This window comes from Rhea americana, unplaced genomic scaffold, assembly GCF_003343005.1.
Source record: "Rhea americana isolate MKP2758 unplaced genomic scaffold, rheAme1 scaffold_389, whole genome shotgun sequence".
Classification (NCBI taxonomy): domain Eukaryota; kingdom Metazoa; phylum Chordata; class Aves; order Rheiformes; family Rheidae; genus Rhea; species Rhea americana.
The window spans coordinates 123,296-144,051 of NW_028186522.1; the positions used below are offsets into that span (position 1 = coordinate 123,296).

Sequence of the window (20,756 nt, forward strand, 5' to 3'; positions counted from 1 at the left end):
GGGGCGCGGCGCGCAGCGGGGCGCGGGTGCGGCCGCCCCCGGCGGGGCGTTCCGCGGTCGGGGGGCACGTACGTACGCACACACATCCATTWAAACATAAACGTATAAACACATATTGCACACTGCACTCTTTTAAAAAAAATGCATATACACACAGAGACAGCACTCTGAAAATACATATACAGCCATTTTTACGTATTTTTTATACACACACTTCATGTGCGTGTGTCTGTCTGACTGTCCATCTGTCCTCTGGCCAAAGCAAGATCACATTTTTTTCCACAGACGCCTCAGCTATCTGGTCAGAGCAGTATGTGAAACTAGAGACTCAGGGAAAAAACCAACCCCTTCATCTTCCTTTCCAGCACATCAGATTGTTGGATAAATGCAGTCAAAAATGTTTTTACTCGGCTCATGGTTCATCCACCCTAGGTCCAGCCCAGGCGTTCCCGAGCCCCCTGCGCTGGCTGCTCCGTAAATGGCCCTGTGAGATGGYGGAGAACCACTTGAGGGGAACCAAAAGCCATTGCCACAACAACAAACATTACTTATTTTAAATGTCTCTTTCGTTCCCAAGTTTTAATAATCTCGACTTTCATGATTACAGAGGCCCTGTGAAACACGGGCTCAGCTAACCCTCCACTGAAGGGCAAGCCGCATTACAAGTGCTTGACAGTGACCACTGCAGATTTCAACAGTCACAAGGCAATTAAATTATAAGAGGAGCATTTCACTGCAGCCACCTTAACGCTTGGAACTGCATCTAGTGCATTTTGATGGTTCAGTGATGAAATCATACCAAAAACAGGGTCTAAAATCAACCTCTTCTCCTGAACATAACAGCAAGCATCATACTGTGAGAACTCAGCAAATACTTTTGCTAAATGGACTTAGTGGCACTCTAATACAGAAATCAAAATGTTAGCGTGCTCAGGGAACCGAGGAAACCATTTCAGCAGCCCAGAATATAAAAATAAATCAGGAATACAGGAACTGGTTAGAGCAAAGCCAGCAAAATGTTGCATAGCAAAAGAAAGTGTCAGGGTGAGGGGYTTAGCAACAGAGTTCCTCAAGGTCCAGTTTCCTATCAAATCTTGTCATATATTAACACGAAATAGCTGCAAACCAAAGGATAGGAATGCTAATGATGACACAGGCAATGGTAATGGTGACAAAGAGGAAGGAATAAATGAAAAACTGTAAGAAATGGTAAAATAAATAAATAAATAAAAATCAGGACACAACACAGAATGCCAGATCACACACTCAGGATTAGCAGGAATTTCTGCCATGGACTGAGAGATCATTTGGAAATAAAAAGAAGAGCAAGTGCACTCCTCAATCCTGGTTTGATCGTGCCTTGCTGCTGTGCTGCAAGGCAAGCGTCACTGCACTGTGTTGAGCAAGGAGTTTCTTCTAGAAATTAGAGCCATTGTACAATGGGCTGGACCAGGACACGTTCAAAAGATGAATGCAACTAAAGTCCATGCAAAGGGCTGCTAATAGGACAAGCAAAATGGAGAGCTATTTAAGAGCAGGCTAGGAGCTYGGCTTGCGAGGTTAGCACAGCTCAGGCGTAAGTAGGAACTCGCTGCTTGCTTCAGGATCTACTTGTAAATACCACAGAGGGGAAAAGCAGTCACTTAAATTAAAGGATAATCTTGGTACAAAATAAAATGGAGACGAAAAGCYGCTTTACATCAGAATTAAGAAAAAGATTCTGGTCATGAGAGGAGCAAGGTTCTGGCATAACGTTCCAGTARTGGGTAAAGTAAAAAAGACTAGTTTTAAAATAGAGCAGTTTAGGTGAGGACTTCATGTTGTGGTGGCCTGCTACAGCAGAGCACTGCACAGACTGACCCAGAAGGCCCTTCCAGTCCTCTGTTCCTGTAATGCACTCTCCCCTGGGAATGCTATGTTCAGTTCTGGTCACTATTTCAATATATAAATAAGGCATATCTGCAAAAGGGGCCCGAAAAAAAGGACAGAGCTGATGACAAAACTGAAGACATTTTGAATGTTTAGTTAAGTGAGAAGCTTGAGGGTTACAAAGACATAAAAATAATATTACAGAGAAAGAATACTAGCTTTTTTGAAACCTTATTCATAGAGAAACAAGCAAAACATTTCAAAAAAAAAAAAAAGGAAAGGAAATTTTTAAAGGGATATGGAAATGCTTTGTGAGACTCCTGAAATACTCCATCACAACATGCTTCCCAAACTAGTATGGGTCTGTTTGAAAGAACCATTTTTCTGAAGGGCTTTTTAACTACTGCAATTCACAACATAAGACAACTGCTAACTGCTTCTGTAAACCAACACCATAGTCAAACACAGAAGTACTTCCCCTGAGTTCTGTCAAATATCCAGGCTAGATGGACTACTAATTTCATTCAACATAGCAATAATTATATTTACACATAACATGTACATGAAGCTAGACATATAATTTTAGAAGCATCAAATATGGGTATTTGAGGACCCTAATAAGAGCATATGTTGCTCTCCCACATCATTGTTAGGGTCATTTATTTCCCTTATATTTTACCAAGCTATTTGTCTTCTAAAGTAAAGTTTCATTAAAGGAAGTAAAAAAGAAGTTAYGGAAGGGAAGTGTGTGCATCTAGGTTTGATACTTCTCCTTTTTTGACTATGAGCACAGGAAGGGATCAAGTTGGCTAGGCTCCTTTCAAAGATCTGAAAATTGGCAATATGAGACTTGCCAACTGACTATGATGGAAGTAAATACATCAGAAAGGGAGGTAAGAACACTTCTCTCCAACARGGCTCAAAAAAAGATTGTTTATGATCTTTTAAAGTGGTATCTGGGGGTAGCAGAATTTACATCAGTCTGAGACTGCTCCTACTCATTCATATGCTTTTACACCACTGAATTTTAAGCAGCTATCATAGAAGTTTCTGCATCCATCTCGTCAGCCTCCCTCCAACTCTTTCATTCAACCACTCTCATAGCTACTGATCGACAGGAACCTAACTTTTCTGTGTGTTTTGCAAAGCACATCCCTGGGGTTCTAAAAATAAATTCAGTGCAGAAGGGGAAGAAGCACAGCGTGTATACAGCCTCACTACAGGATTATTTATTGGAGCCACAGCAACATTTTGCACAGTAGAGAACTTAAGGACTGCTTCCCTGTCCAAGATGAGAGGAAGCACTTCCCCTTTATATGTCAGGTCCTGAGGGATAACAAGACCTGCCTGAAGCAAACTAAAACCTAGACAGAGCCATATGATCTTGGAGAACAGCAAGACAGCTGTGATGGTACTTAGAGAAGGTGTTTTCTTACTGACATTATTCTTGTATTATACCAGTGTACAGCAAAAGAACAACTTAAAGGGTCAGCAGCAGTCTAGCCTGGTTCAGATCTCATACCAGTTTGACACTTTGCCACTCATCTGATACTGGTCTGCAAGACGTAACTAGGGTCGGGTGCATTCTTGAATTAAGTGATAATTGGAGAGCTCAGAAAGCTAAATCCCTGACAGTGGGAAAAAAACTGAACACAGCTATCACAAGTAGAACAGCTTCATATGGAGTAGCTTTCTACTTAGAAATTTCTGCCATATAGTATTGGTTTTGATTACTCAAGCAAGTAACTTTTATTTACTGTGTTTAATTTAGAGGAAGCATTAGACTGATTAGAGACATTACATGGATTCGTACACGGCACTACTGAGCAGCATTTGTCATTCACAAGATGCAACACAGCAGAGACTTCTCAGGCTTAATGTTACTCATAAACAACTGCTGAACAACAAAGGAAAGCTGAGAATATAGTAGGGAGAAACTTTCAAAAGCACTTACCTTGTGCAAAGGCAGCACCAGGAATGCTCCACCACCACTAGCTTCTACGATTATTGCAACAAATCTGGGGTTTACTGCACAAAAGGAGCTATCCCAAGTAACACGGGAAACACGGATGTCATCGTAACACTGATCGTTTTTCACTGCTTGGCCAAACACGTGCCGAAATTTGCTCTGTCGTACCACTCGCCTCATTGTGTCTGCAGAGAAAAGGAATATTAAAAGAACGTGGTTAGTTATGCACGGAGGGATCCGCACGCTCCTCTAAAAAGACACCTGCCAAGCGCCTCTGCAACCCCTCTCACCTGCGCTATCCCCCATCTTGCAAAACCACAAAAATACAGTTTCACTCACTACGCCTACACTCAGAGACAACTTGCTTTAGACTTGCAGTTTTCAACTAGCTTTGCATTTCTTGCCCGCCTCCAGTTTTTTTAAAAAAAGGAACTTTCAGACTGTCTTGTAACCTGCACAACTGAACCTCACTTTACCCTAGTAAGTGCCAGTTTCCTAATTGTAAATGTATTTTCTTAATAAAGGAAATTCCTTATCCTACAAGAAGTTTTTAGACAAGTCTCTACATATTTTCAGGGGTAAATCTGGTCTCAGATTGAACTTGTTTATTTTCAAGTCCAACAGGGTCCAGAAGATGTAAATAAAAATGCAAGCTCTCAAAATCCGGTGTTCCTGTGAAGTGGTTCCACATGTTAGCTAGCTTCCACTCCTTTCTTCTAATTCCAAAATCTCACTGAAAAATAATAAAATTAGTTTCCTAGGCAGAAAGGAGTAATGGAAACAAGCTAATGACTCAAATTAACTTAGTGTGTCTGTAGCACTTCTTGAGAAAAAAATTTTCAAGAAAGCTTGAGTCAGAATAGAGGGGAACCAACTGGCATGGAAAATTCCAGCACTGTGAATCCCAGGAGCAGGCAGGGGCACAACGCTCTGCGCAAACACTAATCCTGGAAGGGAGCAACTGGACCATCCTCAGTATCCGCAACCTTATGSTGCCCTCCGTCTGCAAGGCAGTGATGGAGTTTTCCTGTCATGCAAGATTTTCTCCTTCAGTCTGTGTTTGCAAGAAAGAGAGAGGCCTCCATATAGCATTTTGCCTTTATAGATGAGAAAAATCTCTGCCCCAGTCTCTAGGGAGAGCAAAATAACCAGAGTCCGACTCCTATCTTGCCTCCCAGTAGGTCCCCAAGCACAGGCAGAGGCTGGGAAAAACTGCTCTGCTTTACAAAGCTGCTTGCTGCAGAAACCCCAGGCTGACGTTCCCAAGCGWAAGACTTTGAACATGGCTCGAGCATGTTTCTCTCCGCGCAGCCTGTCTGCGAGCAAAAGTGATAAAAGGTTGTACATCCATCTGTAACTGCAAAGCCTTTGCATGAAAGCATAGTGAAAAAGATTTCAGGATGATCTCTATTTTGTAGTCTCTGAGATAAAAACAACAACAAAAAGCTGAATAACTAGAGTAAAGCAGTCATCAGAGCTGACAAATAAGCAGTCACATAATGTGTTTGAAGAGGAGAAAAATGGTACAGAACAATTAACAGAACAGACAGCTATCTAGTGAAATACTCAGGTTTCCATACGTGTAACAAAAAATATTTGCAGTATTTATTTCCCAGAAGCCCCCACTGTGACCACATCTAGCTGGAGCATTTGGGAGCCGGTGCTGGACACCTCCACAGCCGTTCCGCCTCCAGCCCGGCGGGTTTCTGACGCCGCCGACCGTAGCGCCRAGCCGAACTCCAGCGTTGCAAGTGTCTTCACACCGGAGCTGCAGCCCAGGCGGCGAGCTGTCCGGCACGGCCCCCCCTTCCCGCTTCCCAGGCAAAGAGCTACCAGAGCTGCGCTAGCTTCTCGGCGGGCACAGATAATAAACGCGCCGATTAGGGGGTCATTTCTGTGCTGCRGACATCTGTCCCCTGCGATGCAGGGTGGAGGCCACCAACCACTTTCTCACGGGCCAAACAGCTGTCAGATGGTAATGACTTCCAGGCACCGGTGACCTGAACTCTGTACAAGCTGGTGACGGAGCAGTAAAGAGCTCTATTTTTTATCTGTAGTCATCTCAAATAGGCAGGTTTTTTGCCATGTTTCTCAGAGGATCATTTCTACCCTTTACTAGCTCTGTAAGACTGCTGAGCGGAGAGCAACTCTGAGTAAACGTGTTGCTGCTCAGGGGAACGGCGGCGGATACGGCACACCTCACTTCTGCCTCCGGCGCAGCAGATCAGACGGCACAACCCCGCTCCTCCTCTCACCCGGGGCTGCCACGACAGTTTAGCACAGTGCACCAGGTCCGCCCAAGTATGCATCGCGTGAGGAAGGCTTCTTCTGATGGTTTGTTAAATTTCCCATATGAACTTGGCCATTTTTAAGCTACATACGTGCCACAAACACCATTTTATTAAGAACTYATGGCACTTAAGAAAAAACAGCTGTGATTTTTAAATGCATAATTTTGTGAATTGGGGTATTTAAGATTGTACATATGAAAAAAGCTTCATATGTGTCATTGATGATTACTGTCATGATGATAGATGAACTAATGCTTTCTCCATATTTAAAATCAGTCCACACAATTACATACATTTGTAGCCAAATATTTTATCTATAGCAAAAATAAAAAGCCTGTTCCAAACTAGACACACCCAATGACACCAAAGTGCAAGAGGAAGTCAGAAACCAGTAGCTTCTCTTCAACTCAAATTAGCAAATTAGAGTGCAAAATACAGACCCACAAACACCACCGCCTTTTTATGCTCACGACTCACAGTAAAACCACGCGAGGCCAGGTCAAACTCTACAGCAATCTCGACGGAACAGCTGAAGCCTTACAGCACACATGCACCTTTCACGCAACAGGGCTCTGGAATATTAGTAACAAGCCAGTACACAAACAGCACAGATATTTAATCAACCAGCTCTGCAGTGGCCCCRTCTTTGGGGTATAATACCACGACTACTCTGCAGCAGTGCGGCACAGCTTCTCTCGTTTTCAGAGAGAGGAAGGGAAGATGAAGTTACCCGAGAGCAAAGGGGCAGAAGGGACGGGAGAATTTCTGTTTCAGCAGATGGTCCGTAGCAGCTCCGGGTGGAGTTCGGCCAGAGCTGGCAGCCTCCCGAACCTCCTGGGAGCAGCGCCCGCGAATGCCCCCAGTGGGAAAGGGGGTATGATGGGCAGGGGCACGGCTGGGTCAAGGAGCACCGGGCGGTCGCAGAGTCGCCACTGATTCACAGCATGACCTCAGACAAGCCTCAGCCTCGCTGAAACGCGCGCAAAGAAAAGGTGAATTTCAGCTAAAATGAAGATGTCTTAAAGAAAGGAAACACGTTGCACTAGTAAGCTGCCTGAGGCCTGATTAAGATAGAGTGAAAAGAAATGAAGTCCCACACCCAATTACTAATTCATGGTATAGACTCATTCAGCGATCCGTCAGGCATTTTCATACTGATATGGCTCCTTTCAGAAGTAAGGTGTCTCCACGCTGAGTCTTGCACGACTTTGTAACTCCACACCTTCAACTCTGAGTCCCACTGTCCCGGGGGGCTACAGTTCCTGGCGAGCTTCTGGTCCGAGAGCAGCATCTCCTCCTCTTGCCCTCCCCGCCACCTCAGCCCCACGTCAGCTTGTGGGGTGGAGGGCAAACCTGGGGGTTACACTTCAGCTCCCTGCTCACCCGCAGCCGCAGGCAGGGAGAGAGGGCTGCCCTGGGCTGCAGGCAGCGCTGCCGTAGGTGTGAATTGCAGCCTTCCACCACCAGCTCCCTCCAGCAACTTTCCAACACGTGGCCCAAATCACAGGGCTAGAGGAGAAGAGGCAAGGATGTTCTTGTAAAGTAGGATGTGTTGCAATGCCTAGGCACAACAGGAAGTCTGCGCATATTCAGCCCTTGCCCTTACAAAAACACCTCACAGGTCTTTTGCAGCAAAATTCTACTCACCCAGCTGCCTGGGGTGGGTAACTCTCCCAGAAGAGAAAAGTATTCTGCTTTGGGCACAGGCCAGTCAGTTTTCATGAGTGTTCACCAACTGGCAATATTCCCATCCCACTGTGCATTAAGATTAAAATCTGATGTTTTAGAAGAAGGTAAAGCGAGGGCTTAAACTTGCCTTGCTGAGTTAACAAGCACCAAATTGCCCAATGTCAACATATCGTGTACACAGGAGTTTTGCAATTTGTCTGCTTTAATGCTGGGAATGTAGATATGATAGTTAAAAATACAGAGGATTATTTGTATAGCTTGGACAGTTATACCTTCCTTCACTTGATCAGCACCAGAATACCAAAAAAAAAAACAACCCCAAAACAAAAAACCTTATCACAAGAATCAGATAGCAAATACAAATTCTACCACCCCTTCAATTCTAATGGCAGAGAAACACCCTTTACTCTGTGGTGGAATTCTGCTACATTATTTCCCACATTTTAACCATTTTTGGAGAGAGTGTTCCCCCCGCCCCTTATGATGGCCTTTTAAAAATGCAGAGAGTCATATGTACCCCCAAAAATATCCTTATTTTTTCAGAACTGATTTGTTCAAACACACCTTTGCTGTCCTCTTCCCCCACCTACAGCTCATCATTCTTAGCAGGAACTCTCTATGATGAACACATGGTGAACAGCCTCCAAGTCCTCATTTCCATAGCAAAGGGAGTGATTCTTGCTTTGGATCACAGCCATTTTGATCTGGCTGCTTTCCAAAGAGAAGGAAAAGAAAAAAAAACATCATGCAGGCTTTAGTTATAAAGAACAGCGACTATGGATCTTTCAGCATACCACAGAAAGCGAGCAGGTGAAAAACAAAACAGAGTTAGCTCAGTCTAAAACACCGAAAGAAGAATTTTCTTCTCCCTACCCCCAACCTCTTGTTAAAATGTGAAGAGCATTTAATATCTTAATTTGTTTCTCAATACTGAAGTGCAAAGGATCCCCTCCTCCACAATCTACAAGCTGAAGTTGATTGCCACCGGTTCTCCTAACAGGGACACTCTGCAGTCATCGATTGAGGCATGCTGCAGATAGGAGACCCATGAAGGAAAGCAGCCCTGTTCTGCAGAACACCTACGTTTTTCACTTGCAGGATTATAAGGCAAGACTCCAGCATCCAAAATGGTTCACCATTGAAAAGACTGATTCAGCCTTTACCATATATGCAAAACACAGTAAGATCTGGCTTATGCAGGCTAATGACTGGGGACCCTTCAGGAATGACTGAATTTAGTGCACTTCTTAGTAGGCAAGGAAGAGCATCTTGAACTGCTCTTTGTTCATTTGTTTCACCAACCACAATTAACTATGGAGATGCTAAAAATTTACCCATAGAAAGAGGTCTTAGAGTAGCAATTTTATGAAGGGAAGTTTAACTAGATCGTTGTCTTTGCTGTTAAATCTTAACTAAGGAGCTGGAGCCATCAACATACACTTGCTAAACAGGAAACGTCTTTCTTAGCAAAGTACAAATTTAGAGGATGTAAAACTTCACCACAGAGAGTTGAAAGGGGTTCCAGTTTTGCCAAAGTTACAGCCCTCAGCAAAACTGAAACAGAAGCGTTAGACACCCTGCAAAGACAGCTACAATAGAAGTGCTGACATCTGTGACTGCACTGATCTCCTGGATCCTGCTCTGTGATACAGAGAGCATCTTACAACACGTCCTGTATGGGGCCATACGAAAGAGCCTTCAAAAAAWTTTTTTTTAAATGTCAAATGACTTCCATCTGAATTTTACCTCGAACTGAACTTCATCTCTCACTGTGCCCATCATATAGTTCAGAGTCTGGCCTTTGTGTCAGCATTTAAAGGCATCTTGCAAATTGAGAGTGCCTTGAGACATTCTTGCACAGTGCTACTTTTCATTCAGTTTCTTTCTGAACTTCCATCACGATGTGTCACAAGAGTTACCATGAGTTTGCCCATTTTCCTGTTTATAAAGGATTTATCTGTCTAAAGAATCCAACAGATGTATTTCTGTGGCTTCAGAGGGTTTTCAGCCTGCTTGTGCAAGAGGAAACGCATCCTGCTAGGGAACACTTACAGGAAAACCCCCCACTAATGGCAAAATCCTGCTCAGCCCATGTGATTGCGATCCCTTCTGGAAAGGGCGGCATTTGAAATAAAAGACTAGTTTAAGTCACAATCAGCCAAAGGCTACATTGGGGGGGGGGGGGGAAGGAGGGAAGAAGATATAAATCAACTAGATAGGGAACTACACTTCCTTATAAAATAGTGGTAGTTGAGACTGCAAAGAAGTAGAGCTTTTCCTTAAATGGAAAACTTCAGCAAGATAAGAAGAGTTGCATCTGCTTATGGTAAGCCCCTCAACCTCCAATTAATTTAGAGTCTTATTGAAGAGGTACTGTACACTTTAATGGCAGCTTTGAACTAAACAGTCTGAGATAACTATCACCAAATGCGAAGCAGATAACGGGAAAAAAACAAACAAGATATATTATAGGCAATGCCACTAGTACCAAAGATGCCTGACACYGGAGGACATCCACCTCATCAGCAACGAGACCGGGAGGATACAGGGAGAAGGAACAGTCTCACTGGTGAAACAGCTGAAGGCTTCTCTGGAATACAGGATTTTCCATGCCTCTGCCACAGGGGCTGGTACAAGGAAGTCCARATGTTTCTCAAGTGGTGATGCATTGACTGCACAGTCCAAGATWTTTCTAAACACCTGGCTTGAGATTCTTGAGTCTAATCTGCAAAACTGGTGAGTGTCCAGAGCGGAAAGCCTTCTCCAAAAAAGAATAGAAAGTCTTTATAATCCTAGACCAATAATCAGGCCATAGATATTTCAACCTGGGCTCCCAACCTGAGGCCCAAGCACTTCACACAGAGCTCAGAGATGATGATACCCTCTCTCTGACAGCAGTGCTCAGCCACATCTGTGAAGCAGTTGGACATTACAGAGATAAGCACCGGCGAGAAGCCCACAAGGAATCTAGTAATTCAGTCTTCAGAACATTTGAAGCATCAGATGGTAAATAAGATACAGGGCCACATATGGAACTGAGGATAAAACCTTCAGAGGCTTTAAGGCCTTAAAAAGACCACCGTCTCATTGCACCTCCTGCTTAACACAGGCAGCGAGAATTCTCTCTAGCTGCAGCAGCCATTGCTCAGGGCGAGCACTAGCTGTCCTGCATGCTGAGCAAAGCAAGGGTCTGGTGACTGYGGGACTGGAAGTAACAGCCATATCCCAATGCATATGAAAAGAGGAACAAATGAGTATTACCCAGGTATTTCCTAATTACTTAATTTTAGCATTTCTTAACTTCAGAGTGCTTGGTTTTGCAACATCCGGATGTTCTCTGTAAGCCACTTCTGTGCACAGCGCGGTGTACACAAGTACAAATGCACATCTGTACCTGCAGAGAAACACTGCCTTATGTTTAGTTTAATCACAAGCATTTTTCACACAAATGTTTCACAGCCTTACCATACTGCATAAGTAGCATCTTAAAATGTCTCAGAAGAATCATTCATCTAGAAGGGCAGAAGTTTTCCAGATCATTTTTAAGGAAGGCATTTAAGCACTCCTTAGACAAAGCAAAGCAAAGGAGAAAACATAGGGGAAGCAAGGAGGCTAGCACTTGCTATTGATCCCGGCTGCTGAGCCGCACAGAGAGCGAGGACAGAGGAGAGAATCAGCCCTTTGAAGCTGAACAAACATAGTCTGATAACCCAAACCAGCAAGCTAACCACCGCAGGAAACTGAGGCAAGCGCGCGCTCTGCAAGCGAGATCAGAGAAACGACACTACATAGGCAGCAAGTTGCAACAGTTGTTGAAGCGGAGAACCAGAATGTCACAAACAAGACAAAGTGGACTTCACCCCTCTCTAACATTTCCACCAAGTATCAAGTCAGCCAGTGAACAATGTGACATGATACTAAGTCTTGCAGTATTTGGGCAGGGAAGAAGTAGAAAATTCACATGACCACAAAAAACTCAGCTCACTCTCCAAATCTGCATGAAACCTATGGCAGAAAAAGAAACCACCATGAATACCTTGATTCAGTCCTGCAGTTTTAAACACAATGGTACTCCTTATCTATGGTGCACCATTTCAAATCAATTCATACTAAGTCCATTACTGATAGAATTTTTGCTTTCAGATGTTCAGAATTATTTAAACCAAGGGTGAACACTACTACAGATGGTCACAATTCCAAAATACATCATATTTGTGCACAGATTATTTTCAGTCTTTAGTTACTGAAGTCTAGGTTGAGCAAGATCCTGCCATCTGATTTCACTTCATTTTAAAGATAAAAAGCTGAAATATGAACTTAATACTGAAATTTCCAGCTGTTATACCACTGGCAAGATTCTATTTTGGGACAAGAACCTAAACCACAAACTACCAGGGAATTTGATTATATCTCAACCGGGGAGCACACACATTCAGAAATGCAACGCAACCCAAAATTAAATAGGCTAAAATTGCTATCCTGGACAAAGTGCAAGGTGTTGGATCTAAGCTGTGAAATACTTGATAYGATTCTGTTTTTCAGAGCTGTACCCTGAAAGAATCATGCTGAGGTCACTGTAATACGAAGAACTCTAAATCAGAAATGTCTRTAATGCTTAAGTCTTCTGGACATCAAGAAGCATACTGTTTCCTAAGAGCTTATCCTATGCATGCTAGTCTTAAGTGCACATCTCCCATGCTGTTGCTGACATTTTTTAAGCACACATGGGGATACAGTGGATATTTTCACTTGAAGACTTCCAAGTACGCAATTCATCTTCTTGGGGGATCTTACTGCTCATACTGCTTTGTAGCTTTTATCTTACAGTCTAACATTAGCTCATTTACCGTAACTTACAGCGACAAAAGGACATTGCAGTTGAAAATCATTACCCAAAACAGAACATTGTCTGACTTCATTTAATCGGTGTCATCTACCAAAAAGCTATACACACACACAAAAATCATTACACAAAATAATTTAGCAGGAGGACAAAGTGAAACACTACAGTAGTTACATAAAGCCTGGATCTGAAATTGTAAAGCAGCTYCTCTAACGGGCTCTGTAGAGGCAGCTGAGGAGGAGGAACACGTGCTCTGCGGAAGCCCTGTCACAGCAGCAACCTCCAACCTCCAAAAAAGGCCAGAGAGCAGCAACATCAAACCCCAGAGACCAAAAGAATGACTCTGTCACACCCCTTAGAAACAATCATTTTAAGAAAATAAAAGCATTTCTTTGCTAGAGTGTTCCCCCCCYCYTTTTTTTTAWTTTTTAATCCAGTGGCACCTGAAGAGGAAACTTTAAGCACACACAAAACTACTTCATATCTTACAAACTAACACCATAATCTACAACAAAAAGAAGGGAGGAAAGCACAAGAAAGTATCTTGTCAAACCTCATACCTTGCCAGTGTTAACAGTTTCTTAACTACCAATATTATAAAGCAACTGTTTTTCACTTGATCTTTGCCTACTGTTTTCAATATTGCAGCAGTGATAATTATAAAAACCTTTCTACATTTTTCATTCCCAGCAGGTCCTGAAATTGAAATAGAAGAAAAGTTGCCTGAACTGCATGGAAATAACATGAAAATACAAATGTAGATCACAAACAGGGGATGGGAGTCAGTTTTTAAGGCGATTTTTTTCCAGCTTTAGTAACAAGTGCTTTGGATCCTTTTGGGATACAAAAGGGATGCTGTTCAGCTTTACATTTCTAATAATGCCTTCTTCTAACTGACATTAAAGCAGCCATTCTCATAAGCAGTGATATGTGCTGCATTTAGGGATATCTGGATGATGCTAATTTAATGAAAACAGCACTAAGATGATCAGTAAAAATAAAAACAGTGCAACAACTCAAAGACAAGAAAGGACAATAAAGTAGAGCTGACAGCAATAAAACCCAGGACAAAACTTCATAAAGGTAAAATAACATGCAGAATACAGGCACAAAAGAGCCCAAGAATACTAATGGATTAAGCATCCCAGATGCCCATCTCTACACTTCGGCTTCCACTTTTGCTGCCACCATAGATAGATTAGAGCCACRCAGTTGGAGAGCACCAGCCAAGCTTTATTGGATAAGCAAAGCAAAACTTGGAGCTAGGGCACACAGCCTCTCACCTTAGAGTACTGCTGTCCCAGCAGCTGTCCACAGAAGGCCTTAGCCTTCCATCTGCTCYACTGCAAGAGCCTTAACTGTCCTCCACTTTCTCCACTGGAATAAACACCAGAGATACTTCTCTGCACACTGCATCCTCATTACTGCCAAGAGACAGAGCAATATACTTCCAGAGCTGAACAACAGCCCTGTGAACTTCRGCCAGAGACATTACACCAGCATGATGGAAGATGCTACTTACACCCCTGGGGACTGACTGCATCAGCCCTACAGTAAAAGCAGCATATGCCACAAAGAAGCAAGCAATAGGGCTTGAGACCACACTTTGACCCTGAGGAAAACATGAGAGAGAGAGAGCGCACAATCCCCTGTGCAGAACTGCAAGGCAGCAAGCCTGCTACAGCAATCAAGCTCCAGGATTCCAGTTAAGAGAAGTATGCAGATAAGATGCTTTTTCTATAGAGCTGACCTAGTTCTCTTATCAGTGTGACAAAGCTAAYGAGGAAGTATCAATCTGCTCAAAGCTGCTACTCTTAATTTGCTGRATTTTTCTGTTTTCTTAAAAGGTGCACCCTTCTTCCAGATCATATTCTTAAGAGACACATCACATGCTACATTTTTTTTAAACCTGGGAAATGAATTTTGGGGGAAAGCATAGTACCAGCTAAGGATGGTGGTTACGAAGGGAGAGAGAGCTCTTCTCCACCAGAGCCTAATTTCTCACCAAATCATTTGTCTTTAAATCCAGCTGGAGTCCACCAGGTCCCACCTTTTCCAAATTATCAGYCAAGGCATAAGCACTGTTTCTCCTGTTAGGACTCTATCGTGTTAGAAAAGGACTTTATTTTCTCCTACAACTCAAAGCAATCAAGCGTACCCAAACGCAACAAACAGGAAACCTAAGTCTCATTATCTATGTGACAGAACAGCTCACCAGCAGCCTCCGGATCTGAAACTCATCTGCCAATATAGGATACAGTCTGTCCTCTTCAATGATAAACTTAAGCTAGCAGCCAGACAGCAAATCCCAGGTGCTGGGAGTTGAGCCTAACATGAAAACCCAGACAGAATAACATATTCAGGGTTTCTTATTCTGCAAAAGACAAAAGAGGTGCAGACATGAAGGTAATTTGATTAACACAGTATTTTCTAAGATAAACACATTTCCTATTAAACTTCATTGGCTTTAAGACATTGTTGRAAAGATTACAATGCTTCTAGTTGCTTGCAATCAATTAGGTCATTCCCTAAAAAATGACAAGAATATTTATCAACAGGAGAAATCTCCAAAGGATTTGATGAACTTTTTTTTCTGCTCCTCCTAAATTATAACATGTCTTGGTATCCACAGGAAGAAACTATAAACATTGAAGATGTTTTAAGGACAAAGACTGTCTCATGGATAAAAGGTCATAGGTATCATCAGTTCTTCCAGTGCACTGCAACACTGCTGTCTGAGAACCATCAKGACACCAAGGCCTGGAGAAACCTCTCCATTATAAACATTAAGCTAGCAGGGACAAAAATTCCTCACAACTTAGAAATAAAGCAGAAACTACAGATCAGCACAACCAAGCTCACAAATAGACCAGCCAAGTGTGAGTCAGACTGACCAAGTGAGGATGCAGAATTCTCCAGATGGCCCTGCCTGACCACAAACACTCTGCTGGTCTGCTAGACGGAAGCATACATCCAGCACAGATGCAGCAAAATATCCAAATCTTCAGGGAACCCACTATAAAAACAGCACTGCCTTGAGGAATATGATCAGAAAGGAGCAAGAAGGCCAAGCGGTAACAGCAATGCCTATTGGACTAACACTACAGCCAGACGCAGTTCCAGCCCAGTAATGGCAAACACGACTGTCTAGGGACCTGAACTGCCAGGGACCTGCCGCAGCCAGACTGGAGCATACATCAACGTGGTCCATCATGACACCAAACAGTGTGATTTTAAATGGAGACACTCTGTATTCCAAAAAGCAGTAATGGACTCGTTTACTGTACTCTCAGAAACACTTTCATCCAAACGCCAAGTAAATTAGGGCCCAATTTAGTGGCTTTTCCTTCTCAAGCTAGTTGATAATACCCATCCAACAGGTGAGGCACTCACATGTGGAACTACTTTTGCTGTTCTCAAAATAAAAGGAACAATGATTAAGTGTCAAAGACAAGGCAATATCTGTGACATAAAAGGCATGCAGAAGGTTCAAGTTGGACAATGCAAACATCGAGTGAGCACGTGACTAAAGCGGTTTCAGATTTAAATGCTGAACAAATAAGCTGCAAAATGAATCTAAATTCTCACAGTTGGAACGGGCACATATTTCTCCAGATTTCCATTTGCTGTCCTGCCAGCTCTTCTGGCCAAACAGCCTATAATTCAAAGAGTACCATTGTCATTCTGTCCTGTTTCCATAACGTGCAATTTGAAATCAGAGTTGGGGGGAGGGAGGGAGGGARGCTACAACTGTAATCCAGATACAGATTTAAAATCAAGTTAGTAGATTGAAGTATCTTGTGGTGCCAATTACAGCCCTTCAGACATCTGTTTTAACAAAGGGTTCCTCAAACACATTTCCTCTGTCTTACAGATGCTCTTTATCATTGATCCTTTTTTGGGCCAAAGTTGTTGTCCTGTGTTAAGGCACRAAGTCCCACCCGCATGCTCCAGCCATCACTCACTGTACCAGAGAAGACAGCTACCTGTGCAAGCTGGTATCAAAGCATCAGTGTAACATCAAGCATGTCTGTCACCTCTCTAGGTGGGCATGAAAAAATTTAACTTATGAAAGTGTATTTRGGTAGGGCTGCTTAATAAGCAGCTTTTATAAACGTTCCTGGTGCACTCTAAAGAAAGATTTCAGAAGCAAGAAGCTGAAAAACCTTCCTACACCCGCAGGCTCTCTGTGCCAAAGACATGCAGTGCACCGAACTGTCCCCAGCACCTCTCAACACTGCCACTGCCGTGCTCTCCCTACCAGGCAGCGAGAATCGCGCCCTGACAGGCACTGGGCACAGACTGATTTCATGGGGAGGGTGCCTGCAGCTGGCTGGGGAACTTGTTTCCTGTAAGGGGAATGAAGAATTACAGCCTGCACTTGATGACCTTTAAGCTTTACTTACCTGTTGGCTTTACAATCACACTACTACCCATACAACCTAAATTCTCAACCCTTTGAGAGTTCACGTGGCATTTACAGGGCTACTGGATAAGAGCAAGTGAAACAAGAGGCAGTATTACACTGAGACAAGCCCCAGCTGGTTCTTACGTGATTTATCATAGCGCTTAAGAATTCCCCTAGCAGACCAGGAGATCAATGTGGTAAGCACTACATAAAAAGAACAAAAAAGATAACCTTTACCCCCAAAGGAACATCAGGGAGTGATGTGAAGAGTACAGAGATCACACACATGAATCTAAAGCATGGTGAAATAGGAAGCCAAATTAGGGCAATCTACTTTTCAAAGAAAACACCTTAAGACACCAGGCAGAATTTTAACAGTTTGCTCCAGAAAGTAGTAGTAGTCAGGAAAAAAGATGCTAGAAAGCACTTTTTCCCCCCACCTTGCAATGCAATCTCAACAAATCCAAAACCGAAAATAAACTTTAGTTAAAAAAAAATCCTTGCAAACTCCAAAAACTCAACCAATCCACCTAAGCAAGACAGCTGTGTGCCTTTTACTCCAACCTCCAGAATACTGCAGCGCTCTTTAATTTCCACAGTATAATGTAAGAGCTGAAAAGTTAAATGGCACTTTCTCCCCCCTCACCCCCATCCCAAGATGCTCTGTGTTAATACAAATATATAAACTACCTGTAAAATTGTGAGTAACTTTGTATTTCCAACTAGTATCTGAAAGACCTTGAGCAAATCACTTAACCTCACATTCTCAAGTAGGAAGCAAGGGTATTTGTTTATTTCCCACAGGTAACTGCAAGAAACACTTGTAACAGTAATTGGAGATAATACGATGAAAAAAGACAACTAAATGCCAAGCACATACCCTCCGTGAGTGAAGCATTTAAGATCCCAGTACAAACTAACCCATGCCACAGTATTTAGGTAAAGGAAAAGAAAAGTAAGTTGTTTCAAAAGGTAACATTAGTACTAAGCTGGCGACCTTACTGTTGATTCTTACTGATGATTATCTTCCATATCAAGTGATCATCTGCCCAGAACTGCCAGTTTGCCTCAACACCGAARGGTTGGAGTACTTGCCTTGGTTTCAATCTGCTATAGTCTGCTAATCCCTAGTGGGGCTAATTACACCCATTATCAGTTTGTCTGATTGTGCCTGACACACGTCCAACATCCAAATTTGCAGTATCGTGGGGTGTCAGGTGCCCTATCAGACTTGCATGGCAAGAGAATCTTGCAAGATGTGATGCTTTAACACAGTACTTTTATATATTTCTGAGATAAACAATGGATTTTTCAAGGACTCAAGAATATAGTAACTATGGCAACTATATGCAGAACTAAGGAGATGAAGGGGGAAGAAAGATATGTTCCACATTTCAAAATACTCTGACCAGAGTGATCTGAAATTTAATTTCTTCATTTCCCAAGATTACTTATAGTAGGAATTGCAAATGAGATGTATTCCCTAGGTTCATACATGGATGTAAACAAGATTTGGCTTGGGTTCCCCCCCCCCCCGCTTTTAAGAAATTCAGATCAGGCGTATTTGATAACAATTCAGAAGTGGTTGCTTTAATAGCCATCCAAAAGGAGTTGTATATAGATTAAGTATATTCAGAAACAGACACTATAGACAGCCAATATTTAGAGAGGACTTCACCTATTTTGGCAAGCCACAGAAAACCCATGACCTTTCTTAAAGGGAACATTTAGACTTAAACATAAATCAAGAATATTCCAGATGAAAGCTGTTAGCTCATCTTAGTGCACTTGATGACATCGAACTGAATTTTAATCAATTTAAGTCAGATCCCACCATTATTTTAATTTTATTTCCATTGCTTTTTCAAATTAAATTATTAAAAGGAAAAACAAGAAAAACTAATTATGATGGATCGAGAGGCCCAGYTCAATGTCAAACAGAATTCACTATAACTGATCTGACCACATCTAGCCTCTACCACTCACAAATAGAGCTCAAAAGAGTTAGTATGTCCTTGTAACAAAAAGCATATATATTATTCAATTCAAGGTATAACAACATTTTAATAAGGAAAAGCAATAATGTTGAAGAAGTGAAGCTATGCTTCCTTCCTTTCTCCAGTGCAGGTCATTCCACCTCGCTATCTAACTCATTAAGAATTTTACTTTATTTTTGAAATTAGCAAAAACTAGTCCAAATCCTATTTAATCTACTAAAGTCATTCTTGTGCGTTTTCTTGAGGCTTATTATGTACAAAGGCAACCAGAAAGTGTTGCTCTTGCTTGTTTTTTTGTTTGTTTTTTGTTTTTTAAACAAAACAAAAACACAATCTCTCTGCTTTTAGCATTAGAAATTCATGTCTTGCCTGTCCTATAGGATTCTGAAGATRTCTGGAGAAGCAAGCAACCTTTTCACAGACAAGAGTATGATAGTAACAGAGAAGAACTTGCTAGTTATTGGCTACTTTTTTCCTCACCTTTAATCTCTAACTGCAACAACCAAATGACAATTTGGATTAAAAAATAGTATTAAGAATTCAGCAACCACTTCCTCCCAGGGCAGGCAGAGGGGCCCCATCAAATGACATCCAGAAAACCTTAAGAAAACCTGTAAGAATAAAGTGTGCAAATATTTTAATTTTAAGGTCTATTTGAGCATACAGAAAAGAAGAAAAACAGCTGAAGAGCCCAAGCTTCACTTGGTCACTTTTAAGCTGAGGACCTTCTCTAACAGTGGGCACTAAGAGAGCTCCAGCAGGCTGACAGCCTCCTAAAGAGCAACTGGGTTTTTCCCCCCTCTTAAGGGACAGGAACAGGTTGCCATTTTCATTACTTGCTTGTCAAGTTCCTTGCTAGCACCTGACCTACACAGCATGATGTTAAAGCATTTACAGTATTCCATCACAACAGCAACTCCTGTTTCAGAAGCACTTTGTGACTTTTTACAAAAAAGACTGCTGTAAAGAGATTAGAGCTGTCTTCTTAGCATTCTTGGAAAGACTAAATTTTCAGGGTGAAAGAAAAAAAATCTTGACTCTGAAGAGTGCTATGGAAGAGGTATAAAGAAAAATATGCTGTTTGACCAAGCACGCAATAGGGCCCAGACAGACACCTTTATTTTATGCCATATCACTACCTCAATTCATATCCTGCCATTAGTTTTGATCATGTTTATATTCCTTGCAAAAACATATACATGCACACATAAAATTAATTTACAAAAGAATGAAAGTAATGATGCTATAAACAGGAAGAATTTTATGGCATTTCTAATTTCTGATTATGATTGAGGAGCGACCTTCAATGCAGAGGCCGGAAAGTGTTACAGGACGGCATTTGCTCATTTATTTAGATGCAGCAAATCAGTCTTGGTATATTCCGTTATCAACGTCTGCAGCTGATTTGCTCCTCTACAGATCGCTGGTGTGAGACTCCAAGCATCAGAAGGTCCTCTGGAACAAAGCCCAAACCTGCTGTTGGGACCACTTTGGCTGGTCATTGCTATGTCTAGAAGCTGGATAATTGTGGTGTCACCTGATACTTTATGTGCCCAACACTATCAGCTTTTAACACATATAGKGATGTACTGAACAATTACAAACTGAAAAAGATGCAATTATTCACATGAGAGAACTAGAACAAAAACAATTCTATTAGTAAAAAAAAAAAAGAAAAAGAAAAAAAAAA

General features: G+C 42.1%; 1 protein-coding gene across 1 annotated transcript in view; it reads right to left on the minus strand.

The window, feature by feature from the left end:
- Nucleotides 1-20,756, minus strand: part of CORO1C (coronin 1C) — a 61,067-nt gene that overhangs the window by 27,937 nt on the left and 12,374 nt on the right. The window contains exon 2 of the mRNA XM_085313491.1: nt 3,824-4,023. Within this exon, the coding sequence (XP_085169617.1) occupies nt 3,824-4,023 (200 nt within the window). The remainder of the gene's footprint in view (nt 1-3,823; nt 4,024-20,756) is intronic.